Source organism: Gobius niger (assembly GCF_951799975.1).
Source record: "Gobius niger genome assembly, chromosome: 4".
NCBI lineage: Eukaryota > Metazoa > Chordata > Actinopteri > Gobiiformes > Gobiidae > Gobius > Gobius niger.
This window is the reverse complement of record NC_136855.1, coordinates 12,712,761-12,734,048: the sequence shown is the minus strand read 5'-3', so window position 1 is coordinate 12,734,048 and position 21,288 is coordinate 12,712,761. Positions and strand designations below refer to the sequence as shown.

Below are 21,288 nucleotides of genomic sequence, written 5' to 3'. Positions count from 1 at the left end.
GCAAAAAGCTCTAAAAATCAATTTTGCATAATATCCCCTTCTCACCATTTTTGTTCAAATTGAATGGGACCTACCGTGTCAAAGTGGTTTGTCGCAATACTCAAAAGACACGTATTCAATATCGCAATATATTCTCTCACATGGCACAGCTCTAGTATAAAACCATCCACTTGGTCACGGTTTTTCAGAATCATTTCTATTGCATGTTGGGAAGCTTGTTGCATGAGGTAAATTTCTAAGTGCAGAGTGTTTTAGTAAATTAATAAATCATTTAGTTAAAAAAGAAGACTTTTACATTTTAAAACATGAGAAATGAAACGTACAAAAGGAAGAAACTCATGTGAGAAACAGGCTTTTGTGGTGATTCAAGAGTTTAAGATAATCCGCTTTCTTCAGCAGGTTAAAGGCTTTAGCTACATCCCAGTCACCAAAACAAAACATGGCCAATAGGAGAATCATCTAAGAGGAATACTGTTTCACTTTCACATTGAGGGAACAGCTGCACTTTCATACGGTGAAAATGCTGTGAGTCAAATGTGTCCAAATGCAACACTACATTGTTTGCTACAGAACTCTAATGAATACTGATACTACTCAGCATTGTTCCCATAACAGGACTTGAACACTGCAGTGTGTTAGAGCAGAGACTGTGACTCTCAAACTGTGATAGAGTACATGGGCCCCTTGGGCTGTAAGTGCTAAGTTTTGATGTTCACTCACAAAGATTAATGGCTCATCACCAGGGTAATAAAATGTATGCGTTTTATTTTAATAAAATAAAATGCGTTACTCTCGATAGAGCTCAGAAATGTGTTCAAAGGAGATTTTATTATGTTAAAAACTGGAGTTATCATTCACAGAAGAGCATGTGGGCATTATAGTGTGTGTAAAATGAATTTACCAGAAGTGACATGGCAGCTCGTGGAGTGATTTCCTCAGCTCTTATCCGTTTTATTTTTCATATTGTTTTAGCTAATGTTAGTCTATGGACAATGCTTGCAAGTGCCTTTAAACTTAGCATACTCCTATAGTTGAGTTTCTAACATTACAATCCTAATTCTATTGTTCTAAGTTTTAGGAAGATGGGGGAAACCTGCATGACCACAGAAAACCCTCCTATTGCTGTGAGGTAGGAAGTGTAATCGTTCCATTGCAGAGATTGAGAGTTAAATACTGTATACTTGAAAGCTTCACAGACATGCAGCAATAATGTATTTATTATTAATGACAAAATCTTCCTATTACCGTGTGTTTTGAAGCGGTGACTGGGCCAAATCTAAGCAGTTGAGAATAAAATCTCTTGAGACCAAACCAACCATTTTCTTTATAAACAAACCTCTTATATTCCCCCACTTTAGAGTCCTTTGGCACCATCTCCTCACACGTCTTCTACTCTGGTCCGGTAGAGGCAGATTGTAGAAGCACAGTCACAATATTGATAAGGTCAGCTCCACAGCGCCCTCATGCGGTGGAAGACTGGCAGTTTGTACAGCTAGAGTTCAGGCGCTGTCTGAACGTTTGGACCTGAACTGTGCATCTGTTGAGGCCGTAGGTGTGAAGCAGCAAGAGGCGAGCTTTGGACTGGACCTCTTCCCAGCTTGTGTCACCAGAGGGCGCTGCAGATCATAAGAGGAGATTGGATTGTTTTTGTGAGTCTATCAGCCAGAAAATACACACTGGAATTAGTTTGTCTTAAATTGTAGCACCAGAGAACATTGTTGGCCCTCATTTGACAAGATTTAGCAAGAACAAGAAGGCTACTCTAAATGCACAAAACAAAACATGCTCAAAAAGCCCTTGCATAATCCACCACCACCATACGATAGTAGGACCGGGAATATTATTTGTATAGCACACAAACACAAGTCACCAAATGAGTTTCATAAGGGACAGTTATTGATTCACATTCACTTGGTTTTGGTAAACTTCCAGATGATGCCTGGTATTCCCAGACAGTCTACTATCCTGGAACTAACTAGCCCAGGCATAGGAAACCCAAATCTCAATCTTAAGCTTTGGTTAAGCGGCTCTTTCACATTAAAAATCATCAAATATGATCATAGTAATAGGCCCCATGAAATAATATGTTTATGTGCAAAAGAATACCAGAAGTGTCAAAGATTCATTCAGATTTTCCTGTGGGACTCCCCCCCCCCCAGACCTCTTTTTGAAAACTGCACTACAGTTTTACCTTGAATTAATATCAACATCAGAATTTCCTGTTATCATGGTATCTGAATTATGTCAATAGCTTTGTTGTTTGCCATTGAAAATAAGTATTTGGGCTCTTTCATTTCATTTGAAACAGGCGAAAGTAGTTCCTTTGATGTCGAATGTGAAAGACCCCTGATCTAGATCCAGTCCTGCTTTGCTCACATGGTGGAATGGCTAGTAGGATTCAATGACTGGAAATAAATCTGTCACTACACTGAACTAAAAATATTAGCAGTATAGCTTAATTTTTGTAGATGAAGTTAGACGAGGTCACGTTTAGATGGTTTGGACTTGTACAGAGGAAGGAAACAGCTTGTATGCAGTGAAAGAGAAGTGAAAGAAAACTATACAGGGAAAAAGTAGCTTAGTATGAGATTTTCAAAGGAAAGAGAAGAGAGTGAGAGGTTAGAGACTCACTGAGCTGTAGATGAACTAAAGCTGCCGTTTTGTCCGCAGTCAGAGCCCAAACGTTGAGCTCATCCACAGACTGGACATCCTCTAGTTTCAGGAGGTCTTCCCTGATTCGCTGAATGTCCAAATGTCGGGGAACACCTAAATTGGGACCAAAAAAGTCAATTGTCCAAAGTCAAGACAAATTTCTAAAATTTCTAAATCTTGAATGGAGCTATGAAGTATAAATGGATTGGGACTTACCTTCAAGTACAATGACGGTTGTGTCTCGAATGATGCGGAATGTTGTGCAAATGACCAGCACTGAGAAAATGTAGGTGCAAATGGGGTCTGCGAGCTTATACTCCGGCTGAGAAGACAGAAAAAAGTAGAGTGGTTTATTAAGTTGCCACCAGACATACAACTCAAAGTCTCAAGCTTAAACAACCAGTAGAGGGCAGCAAAACACGAAAGGTTCAAGCTCTGAAAGTCTGTAGTAATGCAGTAATGTTTGTAGATCTTCTTTGTGATTTAAAAAGGCACTGCGATTGAACTTGGGTTCGCCTAAAGCTGCTAAGACACAAGTGCAATTTTTAGTATATGTGGACTTTCCATTCCTCACCTGAAAGCTAATAACATCCAAAGTTCAGGGCTTTAACTGGTGGCCTGCACGAACACTGATTATGACTTAATTGGGGGATTGGGGTTCATTTCTGAACTGGATTTAGAAATTTGAAACTGGCAACGTCAAGTCTGGTGCTCATTCTGCAGATTCTTATTGGATCTTGAGAACCATCCATCCATTTTATTCCACACAGTCACATCAAGTGAAATATGTTTTGTAATGGTCTATAAATCAACATTACAATTGCAATCAGTAAAACCAATATTTGATTTGAACATGATTACCTCATATAGACGAGCCATGTTTATCATTTGCAAAAATCTTACCTTTAAAAGGGGGAATTTTATGAAAAAGTCTTTTTACCATGGTACAATGTTGTTCTCTCATCAAAAACATACCTGGAGCTATGTTTTGACCTACTTGCGCATCTTTGAGTACTCTTTGGATCTTCCCCAGAGGCTACCGGAGCTCCCAGAATCAGTGCTCATTATATAATTAATAATCATATAATAATATCATGAAAAAGTGCTTTTACTTTTTTTATTCAACTTAAAATGTGAAACTAATATATGATATAGACTCATTACATGCAAATCAAAATACATGCATCAAAATGATAACAAATAAAGGCTGCTATACATATCTCACTTTGCATGCAATGAGTCTGTCATATATTAGTATCACAGTTTAAGTTGAACAACAGAAGTAAATGCATTTATATATATATATATATAGTCTAATAATCTCCTAAGTATCGGATTGTGGTAAAAGTGCACCAACCCAGCCTTACTGGATATTTTGTTTTCGATCTCAAAATCACATTTTCCAACCAACAATGTGTAAGACAGTGATAAAGATGTGTTTGAGATTATTACCAAATGCAAAAAGCAGGTATTCCTTTAGATCTTTTAGATTTAACACAGTAATGATCAAAGGAGCAAATTGGGCTGTACCTTAAACCGGACGACGTATGCAGCGATGAGGACCCCGATGCTTTGCAGCAGGTCTCCCAAAGCGTGGATGAAGGCGGCTCTGACGGCCAGACTCCCATGAGATTTCTGCTGCGACGGTGACCCAGAGGCCTGTACTGCCGCTGGGCCGTGGGAGTGACCGTGAGAGTGAGAGTGACCGTGACCGTGGGAGTGCCCGTGCCCGCTCTGGTTCAACAAGAAACCCATTCTAAAGAGACAAAGACACATGAAGATACGTGGGTTATTAACAGTAATGGACAAATGTACTTGACATGGGTGAAGATGAGGGGCATGACGCACTGTGTTGTAATCACTCTTTTGTTTTTACTATCTCCTATTTTTTCTTTTACTTTATTCCGTAGGGTTGCTGTGCTTCCTGTCACAAAAACAAACACTGGGAAAATGGAAACGCCAATGTCTTGCCTTACAGCATGTGCCCCGGATTGGTAAGCTGACTTGGTTTGAGCACAAACCCATATGTATGGAGAAAATCAAGAAGCAGGTGTGTACATTTCGTTAAAAAAAAACACAATAAAGAATAACAAGGAGCGGTAAGTAAGATCAAACACAATAGGATAAAAATAAAATATATAAGTATTGTAGTATAATTTCTTTTGTTCCCAAGTGCGTTTTCCTGTGCAATATGAGCTACTGGGGCTTTGGTAGAAAACATGATGTAAAAAATCAAATAAATAACAAATAGCTCTATGATAGGCAGAAACAATGTTCAGACACAAACAGAGAATTGCTTCCCTTGTGCTGTAACAAATCAGCACAAATTTGGGGAAATACTTACTACAGTTGCAATAAGTTGTTATAAAAATCAAGATTCATTTCCCCAAACACATTTTAAATATCAAGTGTATGACATCTGAGAGACTGAAATGGTAAAGAAATACGAATCCAATGCATTTAAGGTCATACAAAATGTGTAACTGTCTAAATCAGTTGTTTCCAAACTTTTTCTGCCCAAGGCACAGCAAAGGACAAATAAAAATCTCAAGGCACATCTACTGTGCCAAATAGCCTTTATAACATGTGTTATCACTCATATCATTTAACATATCTGTAAATGTGCATAATTATTTACGGCTCTCTTCAGTGATGCATAAAGACGGCTCACAGCCAAACATCCTTTACCGTGTGTGCAGAAAGTTCAGGGACAGAAGGCAAATCAGACCTCATCTGCCCACTACATTGCATTTAAGTGGCTAAACTTCAACACTTTGAGACAAGGGTCTAATATAGGCAGACTATGGTTTTGTGCGTAAGGTGAGAGAGCGCTCCTCCTCTCCCTCCTGGTACGGCGTACCACAGGCCAATAACAAGTAATAATAAGTAACGCAAAATACCAGTCTATGGAGACAGGAACATTTCGTTGCAAATTATATTGTCCTGCCCGAATAATTGAAGGCTTCAAATATTTTTATTCAACTTTAATAAATTGTGCATTCCTATCATAGACCACTAAAATGAGCAAACAGTTTAGTTACACAGGTCTTAATAGAAAACTATATTCAAACACATGATCTGAAGTTTTACTGTACGTACATGAGGTTGACAGCGACGCCCACAGCTGCGGTGATGAGCATGACGTCTCCGTCGATGTCAAAGTCCTGGCTCATGGTCCTCTGAACGGCCTCGAACAGCAGCACCGCGGTCAGGATGTAGATCAGCATCACACTGAGCACCGCAGACACCACCTCTGGAGGAGGCACAGGCGGAAAACAGTTTCAAGTCCAGGTTTAGTCCGAGCTTGGGTCTGAGCTACTGTTGGCTCGTAAGTAGGAGGGAAAGAATAGACCTTCAACTTATACATTTTAATCACATAAGGGCTTTTTATAGACAAGTTTGAATCTTGTTTTCTCTAAAGGCCCATTACTTGATTTGAAAGATGGAGCGGGTACATCTTACAGAGGGGGTATTATGCTTTTAGTGGATATTTGGCAATAATTTCAAAGGCTTCTTTGTCACTATCTTACACTGTTGGTTAGAAAATGCAATAACAAAAAATCCAGTAGTCTGACTGTCTAATGTTCACGTAATCTCGCTCTATGGCGAGATTCTTTTCTTCGCGATGAAAGGATTAACCTTAGCAAGAGATCGAGAGGTGAGGAGAGCATTTCCTGGATACGCAGGACCTTTTTGGGAACTGCGGAGCCAATAACAGCCAAAGTTTATAAACAATTTGCAAGAAGGTTAAGACACAACTCCAGGTATTTTTTTGGGATGGGAGAACAACTTAGTAACATTGTAAAAAGTTGACTATGCATAATACCACCCCTTTAAAGTATAAGTTATGGTCTAAACTTAATTCTAACACATTTGGAACATCCAGATCAATCAGACAATTTTAGGAGCCTGTTTCACAACTTTCAGGGAACAAAGATGTAGCTGTATCTTGGGAACATCATAAGAAGTACCTTGACTGCACTTGTTATCACTTGTTAAACTAGATAGACCAAACATTGACTAAGCCATTTCAATACTGGTAGTATAAACCACCTGTTCAAACATGCATATCCAGGCAGGTTCAAGAGGAAACGTTGAAAGTGTGTGCGTGGGTTAGTCGTACCGAGTCGGTGCAGACCGAAGGTGAAGCGTTTCGTTGGGGGTTTTGTGGAAAGCCACAGAGCCAGGAGTGAAAACAGAATCCCCACCACATCAGTCAACATGTGCACCGCGTCCGTCATGATCGCCAGGCTGTTCGACACGTAACCACCTGAGGGGAAACATGATATTGCTGGGTTGCAGGTGATATCACAGCATTCTAAAGGCCTATACCGTTTAAAGAGGAAAAATTATTTTGTTTTTGAGGAAATTTTTGGTCTTGTACAGAGAGATCGTGGACCCAGTGGCTGATATTAATGATCATTTTTTAATTCATATATTTTCTTTTTAGCTACGACTTGTGAAAGTGTAATGCTGTTAATAGGAAAAACTGGCTCCTTCCCCCCTGTTGGGTCCGATAACATCATCGTATTCTAGAACCTGTAAACCCAGCATTTTAGCACTGTAAGACAGAGTCAAGTATTATGTAGCACTGAAAATCGAGAGAAGATAAGGTAGAGTTTAAAGGAATAGGCCACCGTTTTTACATACTAAGATATGTTCTTAGCTCACTTTAGTCGAGTTAATATATCCCCGTCTGGTCTTTGTCCGTGCGCTCTGCCAGGCAAACGGAGCACATACGCAGCCTCTCCCACATGTCACATAGCTCCGAAAAAGCTCACGATAGAAGCTACCAAGCTCTTCCACGTGTTCCCTATTTAAATAAAGTTACGTGAAGTGTTTTCATGCGAAGTATATTTACCCAGAAATGTAGCATGTCGATTTTATAAGCAAATAAAAAGGGGGACTATATCGTGAGGCGTAATGATACGAGGAGCACAGCGTCCGCGCAGTAACTCCTAAAGACTTCCCCCGCTCACTTCCGTCAATAACCTTTAGGAGTTACTGCGCGGACGTTTTACCCCTCGTGTCATTACGCCTCACAATATAGTCCCCCTTTTTATCTGCTTATAAAATCGACATGTTACATTTCTGGGTAAATATACTTCGCATGAAAACACTTCACGTAACTTTATTTAAATAGGGAACACGTGGAAGAGCTTGGTAGCTTCTATCGTGAGCTTTTTTGGAGCTATGTGACATGTGGGAGAGGCTGCGTATGTGCTCCGTTTGCGTGACAGAGCGCACGGACAAAGACCAGACGGGGATATATTAACACGTCTAAAGTGAGGTAAGAACATATCTTAGTATGTAAAAACGGTGGCCTATTCCTTTAAGTTTAATTTAATGAACAAGCCAGACCGAATTGTAGCCTTGGGCTAGTTTCTATCCGTCCTCCCCTTGTGCACTCTCAAACACACTCTCATTCATCCTGGCCTATTGTACATGTTTTCAGAGGTAGGGGAAACCGGAGTACCTGGAGGAAACCTACACAGACACAGGGAGAACATGGAAACTCCACACAGAAAGGCCCCGTCCAGGTGGGAATCGGACCTTGACCTTCCGACTGTGCAGTGGTTAGCGCCGTATGAACAATCTCGGGCTTTTAGAAGAACATCAGAAAGTTAATCTTCTGCCGGTGCCCAGAGTCAGGACTAAACGGTGAAACGGCGTTTGAGTGTTTTTACTGAATATGGGAGACAAGCGTCTAATGTGGGAATGGTTAATGGTTAACCTCTTAACCACCACATGAACCAAGTGCATTTTCTCCAGTTTGGAAAAAAGCGACAAAAACAAGGATGAAAACGCAACAAAAAAGTGTCAAAGGAGCGGCAAAAACGAGCAACAATAACACACTAAAAAAGCAACAAAAAGCACAACTAAAGAGTGATGAAAAAACAAAAAGGTGACAAAAATATGACACAAAAACTACGAAAACATGACATAAATGCCTCAAATATGTGACAAAAACGTGGTGACAAAAAGTTGTGGTGAGTTTTGTAGGTCTTAGCTTTCAAATGAGGCGTTTTGTTGGCCTATAGGCTGTGAGCTCCAGTCGAGAAGCTTTTATTTATGTAATGTTAAAGTGGAGAAAATCTACTTGGCTAAGGCGGGGGTTAAGGGGTTAAAGCCAGGCTAAAAACTTGTAATATCTATACCATTTGGTTTTAGTCTTTTAATTATTAACCATTTTATTGCTGTCTAGCTAAGGTGCATTTAGTTGCCATTTTAGACATTTTAATACATTCTGTATTTTAAAGTTTAATTTTATTATTATTTTTATTTTGGAAATCACTTTGTTCATAAAATGTGCTATAGAAATAAAGTGGATTGTATGAAATGTGCCCTAAATTAATCTGCCTTGAATAAGCAAACTTATCTCTAAATACTGTTTTTTTCTTACATCAAAACCATATAACTGTGGTTCTCAAACTTGGTATCATCAGTGATCATTTTAATTTTAGATAATGCGATTTATGCTTTGGTAATGTAATTAAGTCAGGTGTTTTATCTGGTTTAGACAAGGTTGACATCAAGTTCAGTCCAATGTGGGTCTATTTTTTTTTTACTCTTCTTAGACTTCCTAATTTGATCTTGACTCGGGCCATTTTCTGTTGCGGCACTTACTTAGTGTGATGAGACTGAAGCTGTATCGAAAATGCACTGATCTATTGTTGATTGCAAGAGTATGGTCTAGGGCTGGGCAGTATAGCATAGCATAAAGTCCCACGACGATCATTGAGGTTGACCAAAGTAGAGATTGCGATTTCGATTAAATTTCAATTAATTACCCAGCCCTAGTATGGTCTTTGTTTGGGCTAAACACTGTTCACCAAAAACACACATAAACCAAAGACACAGGACAAAGCACAGCACACAGGAATTAAAGTCTGGCGACTCTGTTCAAAACGAGTAAAATACGCGTATGAGATAGTGATCGCTCATCTCTTAAGCACATATTTTTTACACGCATTTCTACACTGGCACAGCATGTGATAACTGGAGTCTGAGTCGGCTTCTTTATCTGATCTTGTCACTCGCACCCGACATGTCTCTTAATTCTCTGCAGCCACATTGTTGTTGCATAACTCATGTGAAGCAGATCATTTAGTTCATCTCGAGTTTGGGAGTGGCACGGTCTCACTTGGTAAAGCTGAAAATACTTTCACCACACCTGTTCTTTTGTTGTGTCATGCGAGCCCTAAACACTTAATACAGTAATATAATCCTTCGCGCTCACTGACAAGACGAACAAGGGTACTACATTCGCAACTAGTACTATAGCGTCAAATTAACAGCTTTACTTTTTGACATGGTTGTTTACTCAACAGTTAGTCGACTAAACTAGTCACTTGCACATTCGGATCTTTTCCCCAACAAATTCTGAGGGTTTTTTGTTTCTACATTGAACCTTGAGTCTGGAATCTGGCTGAATTGAAATACTTCTAATTAGGGCTGGACAGTAGGAGGAGAAAATTGCAGTATGTGATAATAGACCACAACTATTGCAATATTTTACAAAATGGTCTCAAAGTAAATTAAACATTAATTGCAAGCCATTTTTGTTTTTGGCTGTGTTGGAAAAAATGTGTAACTTTCAAACAAATGAAGACTTCAGTAAATTTAATATGCTGTAGCTCCGAGCGATATAAACATTGCGTCACCAAAGACTGCAACAAAAACTATTTTCCGATATACTGTGCAGCCCTACTTTTGTATTACATTTTAACCAGACTATTGTCCTTCAACTTGAGCTTCCATTACAGCTAGTAACATGTTTTTTAGTCACAGCCAGCCATTATTAGGATCAAACTTAAATACAGTCTAACATCACTTGGCGTTGTCATTCGTGTTACTCATCGTCTATGATTAACTGAGCAGAGTGTTGTGTAACTCATGCCCTCGTGAAGTTCAGCAACCTCACTTTCCAGTTTAGAAAAGTTTAATGCTTCGTCTAAGCTTTGTAATTTACTGTGGCATTATTTGAAAAAGAAAACGTTTTAGAGCCGTGTTTCTGACAGATTTAAAGACATGGAAACATTTATAATCCTTTTACCTATAATCTCCCCGGTCATGAACAGAAAATACAGCATTGCAGCGATGACCAGCCTCTTCATCACTTTCTTGTGCTTTAGTTTTTCTTTTCTCCTGATGCAGTTTTCACAGGGCGGGTCCAGGTTCGTCCCGGGACTCCCCGAACCCGCGTCCAGCAACGAATCGTCGTCGTCGCCCCCGACAACCAAAGTATTAACGGCGACGCCATTGGAAGCGGCCCCCGAAGAGTAATCGGACATTTCTCCGGACACCACCACTCTCAGCTTGTTAAACTTCGGTCCGTCATCCTCCACGAGTTCGTCCGAGAGGTCAAAAGGCGCGGTGTCGCTCAAGTCCCAGTCGCTGCGGTCTTTGCGGAAGGCGGACCTCATCTTGTTCAGGAAGCTCCCACCCGACATGGCTGTAAAAAAAAAAAGCTTGGTGGGCAAAGCCTATCCAGGGGAAGGAACGTGTGGGGTAAAGTGTGCAAATCGCTCAGTAGCCGTTCAGGTAATCATTGACACAGGTGAAGGAGGACGCGACGATGGTGATGAGTGGAAAACAGCATCTCAGTCCTTCAATCTGTATTTAGCTCCTGTGGGACGGAAACAAGACATGGTGAAGTAGTGTGACACATGAAGAGTTTCCAGTAGCCAACTTCAGAAACAAAGCACAAACAGAGCAAGTAAGATTGGCATTGCACTCCCCAATATGCAACAGTCAAAGGTAATACACCATTTTACTCATTCATCTTAGAAATAGCTCAAACAAAGTCTTTGGGTTAATTAAAGGGGGGGTATTATGCAAAATCGACTTTTTCAAGCTTTACATCAAGTTATTATGTCATTCCCTCATTAAAAACATGCCTGAAGTGTTGCCTTGGCACATTCACGTATTTTTGAGTAATCTGTAAAAACTCTGGTGGCGGCCATTTTAGGGATAGGTTTGCCTGAGTCCTCCTAGGAACGCCCCCACCTCCTGGAGACGCCTCCGAGCTTTCGTCACCAGCCGAGTAACCAACCACTGCTCCTCAGCAGAACCCCCTCCCCACTGATGCCACAGACAGCGTGTGGAGGGGGCGTGTCTGAAAGGGTCAGAGGTTCTTAAAGAGACAGAGGCCTATTTCAAGACATTCGCTACAGCCATTTTGAGAGAGCAATTTTATTCAAGGCAGTTATTTTAATTTACTGCATTTACAGACCAACAGAAGGTTTCGTCATCATTGTAGTTTGATATAGACTGGTGCTATGTGACTGAAAATAGCATAATACCCCCTCTTTAAACAATTACAAGCAGGTTGGAAAATTTAGAATGACTCAGTGAATTACAAGACAGAGTGAAATAAAGCATGTGTCAATCAATAAACTGGATGTATATCATGTCTGAGCAGCAGATTTTCCTCTCCTGCAGACCTGTCACGAAAACAAATTTGAAGTTCGATATATTGAGGCGGGAAAGAATCGCGATAAACGATATTATTGACTCTAACGATACTATACTGTCAATTCTCGGGCATAAATATGACAGTTCTAAAAGTGCATCGTGATATCCTAAAATATCACACAAGCGGCAACAAACATGAAATACAATGTGACTCAATTTGCTTCAGCTGGAAATCAAAGTTTTACAAAGAAAACATTGGGGGGGAAAGGCTAACAAATGCACAGACGATAAATATCGAACCCAAAAATGCATCGTTTAGTCGATGTAGTAATGATCGTGACAGCCCAACTTTCCTGGGTACATTATTGAATTTGCATCACTCCACGTGAACCTGATTAGACAGTAGACAGAAGTATAGAACTTGCGAACAAAGAGTAGACTGTCCCAAGCTAAAACATCTAAGAACAGTGACCAGCAAAAAACAACAGTAAACACAGCAAGGGGAAAAGATGATCAAAACACTTCACTAACTTAGCTGAAATGTTAAGCTAACTACACCAATACATAGAAGCAAAAACACTGGTGTAAAGCAACACACTGTAAAAATCTAGGACGCAATCTTAATCCTTATGGGGAAATTTTCCATAAAGCACTTAATATCTTGGACTTGGGCCGACAGAGATGACCTTCTACTACAAAGTCAAAGGAATTTCACGCATGTAGCTTTATGGAACCAAAACGTGCGTGTCAGCATCTGTAAAGGCAATTTAGTGCCCCCCCATTACAAGACCGAGCACAACAGATACAAGTGTCACAAGTGCTGAGCTGAACTTTACCTAAAGCTTTGGCTAAACAGTAACGGGCTAGTTACCGCTAGCGCAGTTTCTATCTCATGTCTGGCCCAAAGGAAGGCACACAAGACTCTGGTAGTTCGTTTAGAAACACAAGCAGGACTTACCTACAAGTCGCTTTATTAATTTGATAAATCGTTGTCTTGTTTAGCCAGAAAACTGTCATCGTACTGCGGGAGTAAATAGACTCACCGCCTCCTCGCTCTCGACTCGCCTCAACCCGGAAGTCCCGCCAGAGATTGTTTTGACGTGAGGAGATTGCAAAAAACAACAAGAAAGGTCACAGTTGATATTTTGCATTTATCATAATATGACGTTTTCGGAGATTTATTATTCTTATTATATACATTTTTTTTTTAAATGTATTTAAAGTTTTCGGTATCGATTTTAACTGCGATGCGCGTGATTGTATTTGGTAGCTGCAGCTTAACACGTTTTGTTCCCTGATTTTGCGTTTTTACTTTTCCCCCCCCTGTGCTATATGTGAAATTAGCCCTGCATACCGTTTTTCATATCTTATATCAAACTCAAATAAAACGTCTCGCATTTGTCCCACAATAATAAAAGGAGCGTGTTATCTCCTCTCTTTTTAAGATCTCGCACACGCGTAGTCACGTGAGTGCGGGAGCTCAACAGTCACATGAGGGTTTGCCCCGACGCAGCAACAAACAACCAAATCTGTCCCCTTTTCCTCTCGATTCAAGCTACACATTTTCACTAGATAAAGCGGACAAACCGTAAGTGTATTTATCAACAACAAAACGCCCATAATACATGCCCATTTTATTGTCGTACTTTGGAGATTCATTTGAGTTGCCTTGCTAGCTCCTCAGTGTTATGTTATGACAGACTGAGGTCCATAGTTAAAATGCTTGTACTGATCATATCCACGTGCTGGTGAAGATCGGTATGCCTGATTTTGACGACTATTTCAGGTTTTGCGAGAAAGTTTACCCATGGAGGCAGAAGGGACAGAAGACGAGAGACTTTCACCGCCCTACAATGAGCTCAATCAGCAAAGTGAAGGTTTGTGGTTCAGCTCTACATTGGCTGCAACTTCCTCTTTTCTCTTGGTCTTCCCTAATAATTGTGCCGCCAACAATAGACATAGGACAGAAGTGCATGGTAGCAACAAAAAGCAAATTTAAATCAGTGTTTATAGTGTTTAGCTTGTTGTTATGGTCTTTCCAGGAGAGCCTTTACCTCTGTATTCTTTTACTCATAATATCTCTTTCCCTGTACATGTCCAAACCAGTTCAATCTCTGACTCTAATTGACCAAACATTTAGCATGAGCCGAAATTATAATCCCAAAAGCCTGTACAAAAGACACACACTGAAATGCATGTGGTTCTGGTATTTCTCTCAAGTGTTAATCCTCCTGACCACGTTTAAAGTGTGCAACCTGGTTCCAATTATTTGCATTAGGTCAACAGTTATATGAGCAGAAATGTAGCTTTACTTACCCGCGTAGATGTGTATAGTTGCTGGTTTGTCTCTTGTTTACTGGAGTCTTCAGCACAGCACTGTCTTTAGGACGCAGCTGAAAAATCTGATCCCAAACACAGGTATCTGCCAAGAGCAACACTGCACTCCGCTCATCACGTCGATATCAGAGAGTCGTGTCCTGTGTATTTTATGCAACCATCATGCTCTATTTCTGATGGGTTTAAAGAGTTCAAACCCATGCGAGCTGGAGGATATTCTGGCTAAATATATTTTTGTAAACTCTTCTCTTTCAGTTTCAGAAATTGCTCCCAGAAAGGGCACTGAGCAATGCGCTTAGTTTGAAGATTTACCAATAGTTTAGTTTCATCATGTAGCATTTTACTAGCTTTCCACGTGCAAACAACAACGGTAAAACCATTGACATTATGAAGTATTTTCAGCAGCTACTGTACAGTGCCTCTCGTGAGTATTCATACACCTTGAACTTTTGCACATTTTGTCATGTTTACAACCCTAAACATAAAGATTTTATTTAGATTTTTTTACTGAACGTTCACACACAAGTAACAGACAACTGTGAAGTGAAAGCGAAATGATACATGATTCTGTTATTTTTCAAAAAATAGAAAAGTGAAAAGTGGGGCTTGCATAAGTATTCATACAGCATGAATGAATACTTTGTGAACCCCCTTTTGCTGCAATAACAGCAGAAAGTCTTTTGGGGTTTGACTCTACAAGATTAGCACATGTAGAGACTGACATTTTAGCCCATTCCTCTTTACAAAACAACTCCAGCTCTGTCAGATTAGAAGGAGAGCATTTGTGAACAGCAGTTTTCAGACCTTTCCACAGATTTTCAATAGGATTTAGGTCACATTAACATTAATATGTTTTTATTGAACCATTCCATTGAAGATTTAGCTTTGTGCTCCGGGTCATTGTCCTGCTGGAAGGTAAATCTCCGCCCCAGCCTCAGTTCTCTTGCTGACTCCAGCAGGTTTTCCTCCAAAATGTCTCTGTATTTGGCTCCATCCATCTTCCCAACTATTCTTACAGTCTCCCCAGTCCCCGCTGAGGAAAAGCAGCCCCACAGCATGATGTTCCCCCCCGTATATTTTAAACTGGGGATGGTGCACTCAGGACGATGAGCAGTGTCAGATTTGCTCCATACATAACGTTTGGCATTTGGGCCAAAAAGTTCAATTTTTGTCTCATCTGACCAAAGCTCCTTCTTCCACATGGAGCTGTGTCCTCCATATGACTTCTAGCAAACTTCAAACAGGATTTTTTATGGCCTCCTTTCTTCTTCCACTCGTCCAAGAAGGCCAGATTTGTGAAGAATACGACTTATAGTTGTCCCATGTCCAGATTCCCCCAGCTCAGCAGCAGGACTTCACAGCTCCTCCAGCGTTATCATGGGGCACTTGGTTGCCTTTCTGACCAGTGCTCTCCTTGTTCGCTCCGATATTTTAGGTGGAGGACCACGCCTTGGTAAGTTGGCAGTGGTGCTATACTCTTTCCATATCCGAACAATGGATTGAACAGTGCTGGGAAATCTTTGTATAACTTAATGCTGCTTTAAACTTCTCCACAGCTTCATCCCTGACCTCTCTGGTGCTCCTTGACCTTCATTATGCTGTTCAGTGACCAACACACTCCGACCACAGCTCTGAGGGCCTAAAAGAACAGCTGAAATTATACTGAGAGTAGATTACACACAGGTGGCCTCTATTTAACCGTTAGGCCAAGGTGAACATTCTGGAGTCAATAGAAATGTTTTAAAGGCAATTTAATGCACTCAGAAAATGCTGTATGAATACTTATGCAAGCCCCACTTTTCACTTTTCTATTTTTTGAAAATTAACAGAATCATGTATCATTTTGCTTTCACTTCACAGTTGTCGGTTACTTGTGTGTGAACGTTCAGTAAAAAAATCAAAATAAAATCTTCATGTTTAGGGTTGTAAACATGACAAAATGTGCAAAAGTTCAAGGTGTATGAATACTCATGAGAGGCACTGTATATGTGCAGTAGTACTTGGAAGATGGATCTAATGGCTGTCTCTGTAACATTAGGCTTCAGTGCATGGCTTTCAACGTGGATATAACATGAGACAAGGGACAGTGATCGTAATTCCAAAAGACTGTGAACATAGCGCCAGAATGCAGCTTGAAAGGCCTGTGTTGTATGAAAAGAAAGATGTGAACTAGGCGATAGGCGAATGAGGGTGTATATAAAAGGATAGTAAGTAAATAATGAAAATAGTAGATAGTAACACATGTTTAGTGAGTATTAAGCGTCTGGTTTGAAGATATGCTCAGTTCTTGATTGCCTTCCAATAAAATGTCCTTTCTTTATCCCTATATCAGCTGAAAAATGTGTTCATTAGCACAGACACGTTAATGGATGCATACATTTTATTTCCAGAATGAAGAACAATGTCGAGTGCGCAGCGTCTATTTCATATTGGTGTTGATTTGAACTGACTAATTTTTGTATGCGTTTCATACTATTTGATCAGATCTTGGGTCAGCGCAGGATCCAGAGCCTCCTCCAGACCCAGTGCTTGAGGAGAAAATGTATATCGACCGGAGAGCAGTGGATAGACTCGCAGACGGGCTACTCTCTCACTATCTACCCGATTTACAGAACTCCAAAAGGGTCCTGCAAGAGCTCACGTGAGTATATTGTTATGATTGATTGACACATATAAGGACGCATTGCAATCTTACTGCATGTAAGCAGTCAGAACAATATTTAAGTGCAAATGTTATTAACCCAGTAATATCAATCTGGAGTGGCTTGCTCTGGTACCTCAACACATCGTATATTCATATTGTGTTGTCAGAGAATACATGGAACTATGATACTATATGAACCAGTATTCAGAGTTACGTAATATCATGATTGTGCTGCTTCTTGTCATTGAAACAGGCAAAACCAGGTCATTTTATTAGACACATTGGACCAAGAAGTGACGAAGTTCAGAGACTGTAATGCTCTTTTGGATCTAAACTCTCTGGTATGTCTCATTCTTAACCCAAAGCTTATGCATAAATGTGCGTAGTGATGAAAAAGTGTAAATGCTATTGTTGTATGTGGTTACAGTTCACAGAGGCCAAAATCTACCACAACAAGCTGCTGAATATCAGAAAAGAGATGATCATGCTTCACGAAAAAACAACAAAACTAAAGGCAAGTAGTAATTTAGTGTAACAGGTTTTCTCAAAATATCAATTTACTACAGAGGTCTTGAAATCTGTGAGACAGGTAACACTGTGGTCATTCTTTTTCTGGTGGGATCATTGTGCTCAATTTGATACATTTTAGTTTTGCGTGTTACTCTAATAAAGTTTGTTTGGGCTGGAAATTTCCCACACTATTCAGTAAAATATCAAAGCAAACAACTGGAGCAATGTATATAATGCTCATGCTAATTTCAAGGGTCTCTATTTACTTCTAATGTAGTGCGCCTTTGTCATAGGCTAAATGCTTGTGAACATGCTCTAAGTTTAGGTTCACAAATGGTTTTACATGCAAAACATCTACAGCATAATCACAAAAAATCTCTTATTATTAAATAGACAAAATTTATTTAGTTTGATTTTATGAGCACAGCTTTCCCACATAACGTCTGTCGAGAAAGATTTTGCCACTCAGGCAAATTCAATTGGCAAACACTGGTTTAGACCATAGACTGTGCAGGTGCTCGTCATATAAATAGAATATCATGAAAAATTCCATTCACTTCTGTTATTTAACTTAAACTGTGAAACTAATCATTACATGCAAATAGCATGTATGTATAGCTTTTATTTGTTGTAATTTTGATTATTATGGCTCAGCTTGTAAAAGCCCCAAATGAAAAATCTCATAAAATTGGAATATTTTGAAAATAGACTGTAAGCCATAATCATCAAAATTATAACAAATAAAGGCTTGACATATGACACTTTGCATGTAATGAGTCTCTATCATATATTAGTTCCACATTTTAAGTTGAATTACAGAAATAAATGAACTTTTTCATGATATTCTATGACGAGCACCTGTATATTGATAAACCTCTTGTGCTCACTTCTCATTTACATTAATTACTTAATTTGAGAGAAAATCCATGATGGCTGCTCATAGTCTCCTCCTACAGAGCACGTTCCAAAAAGGAGAAAAAGGCAAGAACCCCTGCCCTTGCAGGACGGGTGGACTGGCTACAAGCCTCCACAGCGTTCCAGTGCCTGTCACTCAAAGCTCAAACTCAAGCTTAAACTTTTTAATTGTGCAGCACAAAAACCAACGTGGACAAAAAGTGAATACCTTGCCCTGCGGTGTTACATGGGTCATAGCAAGTCTTAGACAAAAATACAACCAGGCTTTTAAGCTGTGTTTGGGATGTGTAAGTACTGCATTGGAATCCGTTTTCCAAAGTTTCTTTTGGAGTTGCCTCTGGCCACCAGGAGGTGGTATTACAGCAATGTCAGCTCCCCCCAATTGGACCAAAGAGAAGCACGCATTCGCTGTGGCATTGTCTCCAAGTTTCAAAGATCCAATGTTGCATTTATTTTCCACCAAGATCTTGTATTGATGATGGGAGAGTTTGACCACTGCACAAAGCCTTCCCAAAGGAACAGGCCACCGTTTTTCCATACTGAGATATGTTCCTACCTGAGCTTAGACGAGTTGATGTGTACCTGTCTGGTCTTTGTGCGTCCACTCAGCCATGCAAAAAGACCAAAGCTGTTGTTAGCATTTCGGCTTCTTCTCTTCTCTGTGGGATCAAACGGGGTAAAGTTAGAAGCGACCAAGCTCTTCCGTGTTTTCCCTAGTCGATTTTCTATGCGGATAAAAAGGGTAATTATATTGTAAGACGTAATAATCAAATCAAACTTCATTTATAAAGCGCTTTTCATACCGAAAGGTATCACAAAGTGCTTTACAGATTACAACATTTAAAACAATACGCCTGGCACCACCTCCCATATATATATTTTATATATTAGGATTAAATAAATACATTAGTTAAAAGCTAAGCTAAAAAGGTGGGTCTTGAGCCTGCTCTTAAAAACATGAACGTTCTCTGCAGCCCTGAGCTCCTCCTCAGGTCATTCCAGAGGCGAGGGCCGTGATATTGAAAAGACGCCTCACCATGAGTCTTTTGAATATAACACCTTAATAACACCTTAGGAGCACTTTGACGTCTGCGCAGACAATTCTATAGGAGTGAAGATATTACTACGGAAGAACATATTTCAGTATGGAAAAACGGTGGCTTCCTTTAAGATCTGGACTGTGGTGGCCAACCCATGTGTGAAAATGATGTGTCATGCTCCCTGAACCACTCTTTCACAATGTGATACCCAATGAATCCTGGCTTTGTCATCTTGGAAAATGCCTGCGCCATCAGGGCAGGAAAAATCCATAAATGGAATAACCTGGCCATTCAGGATGTAGTCAGCTGATCTCATTCTTTGGGCTAAAAACGGGGTGTTGCTAAATCTAGACCTGACCAACTGCAGAAACCCCAGATCATGACAGTTCCGGTGACTTTATTATTATTATTTTTGCTCAGACAACACGTTTTTGTCATGTCAACAAAGTGTTCCTCAGAGAGATTTTATTAGGCGATCCTGTTATTATGGATCCATTTATGAATGAAAACTGTATCCCACTAGATACAGTGTTGTACAGATGTAATATTTTTCTTTCTTCTCGACAGAAAAAGACTTTGAAGATGCAGCAGCAAAAGCAGAAGGATCTCTTGGAGAAGGAGCAGCAGAAGGAGAAAGAGCTGGAGAGAGAACGGCAGCTCACGGCGAAACCAGCCAAAAGGACCTAAAACACTCAGTGATGACGGACACTAAATCCTGTGCAAGGACTTCTCGTGTTATTACCAAAGCACTGCTGCCTTTTTAGTGTCAAGTGTGATTCGTCTTTGATGAGGACAGCCAATATGTGGCCAAAATTAGCCATTTGTTCAATGAAGCGGCATGTTTGTTTAACCACATCTCTACTTAGCTCTGAGCTTAGTTTTTGGGGCCTTTGACAAGTAGAAACAGTTCAGCATTTACCTTTTTTAGCCAAACTTTTTATGCCATAAAGGTGATGTGTGTTTTTGTTTTTCATGCTTCAGTATTATGCTTGCCAAACATGCTAATTGTTCTGTATTCTAACATATCACGCTGAAGATACGGTACCTACCATTTTATTTGTATGTTGTCCATTGTTGAAAAGTTTGATAAGTTAATTTTAAGTCTGATGTAATGTAAATATTTATCTGAAATAGCTCTATGCATCAATTAACGAGAGGTACAAGCTTTGACAAATAAAAATAAAGCAGTTTGAGATGTTTATTTGGTGCCCTTTAAACATTGCTCTGCCTATATAACTAGGCGGCCTTTGGCTCACCGCTATCCTTGTGGGACTTGGGAAACTTCGAACTCGGGTTCGAGTCCTTAACGGATCGGGGTACTGGCCAACCTCAACGTGAACAGCCCCATGTGGTGAATCACACAACGCACTGTGTACACCTTGCTCGACCGGGATTCAAATCCACCTTAGTTTTCTTAGAAAGAAAAACAGGACAAATGAAAGAGTGAGGCAAACACGATTTGGTGAGTATGTATAAGATGAGAGATCAAATATATTCCCTGCGGCTTCTGCTACCTCTTGATCCAAATGTGAGTGCGGCTTTTCTAGACTGGAGAGCATAGTTTTACTAGATCTGAGTTAACAAAGTTAACATTTGGTAATGTAAATAAAGTGTAGGGGGGAGGGTAACATTGTGCCTTTAATTATTAAGCATTTGGAAGAATTTCATGAACTTACAGGCTATTCTTGCATTTCTAAATATTAAGCAGATGCAAAAGGCTAATGTGTCCAGTAGGTGTCAGCATTGCATCGGGTTTACAGTCTGTAAAACGCA

General features: G+C 40.0%; 3 protein-coding genes across 5 annotated transcripts in view; 2 read left to right on the top strand and 1 right to left on the bottom strand.

Moving 5' to 3' along the window:
* The window catches only part of cUnh15orf48 (chromosome Un C15orf48 homolog), a 64,723-nt gene that overhangs the window by 13,395 nt on the left and 30,040 nt on the right, over nt 1–21,288 (top strand). The gene's annotated exons all lie outside the window — the stretch shown is intronic.
* On the bottom strand, nt 919–14,458 carry slc30a4 (solute carrier family 30 member 4). Of its 2 annotated transcripts, none has more exons than XM_079554851.1 (8): nt 14,386–14,458; nt 10,709–11,281; nt 6,776–6,922; nt 5,752–5,905; nt 4,183–4,408; nt 2,869–2,974; nt 2,632–2,766; nt 919–1,616 (listed from the first exon to the last, which is right to left on the bottom strand). In XM_079554851.1, the coding sequence occupies exons 2-8, from the start codon at nt 11,103–11,105 to the stop codon at nt 1,462–1,464; spliced, it is 1,320 nt and encodes a 439-aa protein (XP_079410977.1). In that variant the 5' UTR covers nt 11,106–11,281; nt 14,386–14,458; the 3' UTR covers nt 919–1,461. The 2 variants fall into 2 exon arrangements, with proteins under 2 accessions (XP_079410977.1, XP_079410976.1); XM_079554850.1 differs by lacking the exon at nt 14,386–14,458 and adding an exon at nt 13,028–13,121.
* Nucleotides 13,546–20,668, top strand: bloc1s6 (biogenesis of lysosomal organelles complex-1, subunit 6, pallidin). Of its 2 annotated transcripts, none has more exons than XM_079554858.1 (6): nt 13,546–13,657; nt 13,856–13,946; nt 16,891–17,047; nt 17,304–17,391; nt 17,478–17,564; nt 20,083–20,668. In XM_079554858.1, exons 2-6 carry the CDS (start codon nt 13,877–13,879, stop codon nt 20,200–20,202), a joined length of 522 nt encoding a protein of 173 aa, XP_079410984.1. In that variant the 5' UTR covers nt 13,546–13,657; nt 13,856–13,876; the 3' UTR covers nt 20,203–20,668. The 2 variants fall into 2 exon arrangements, with proteins under 2 accessions (XP_079410984.1, XP_079410983.1); XM_079554857.1 differs by having other exon boundaries at nt 17,478–17,571; nt 20,089–20,667.

Bases quoted from the DNA above. Each gene is read 5' to 3' on its own strand.
- slc30a4 (XM_079554851.1), bottom strand. From the start codon at position 11,105: ATGTCGGGTGGGAGCTTCCTGAACAAGATGAGGTCCGCCTTCCGCAAA. The intron at 2,767-2,868 runs GTAAGTCCCAAT...GTCCCAATTTAG, and splicing joins AACCGTCATTGTACTTGAAG to GTGTTCCCCGACATTTGGAC. The intron at 1,617-2,631 runs GTGAGTCTCTAA...TATGATCTGCAG, and splicing joins TTTAGTTCATCTACAGCTCA to CGCCCTCTGGTGACACAAGC.
- bloc1s6 (XM_079554857.1), top strand. From the start codon at position 13,877: ATGGAGGCAGAAGGGACAGAAGACGAGAGACTTTCACCGCCCTACAAT. The intron at 13,947-16,890 runs GTTTGTGGTTCA...CTATTTGATCAG, and splicing joins GCTCAATCAGCAAAGTGAAG to ATCTTGGGTCAGCGCAGGAT. The intron at 17,392-17,477 runs GTATGTCTCATT...ATGTGGTTACAG, and splicing joins TTTTGGATCTAAACTCTCTG to TTCACAGAGGCCAAAATCTA.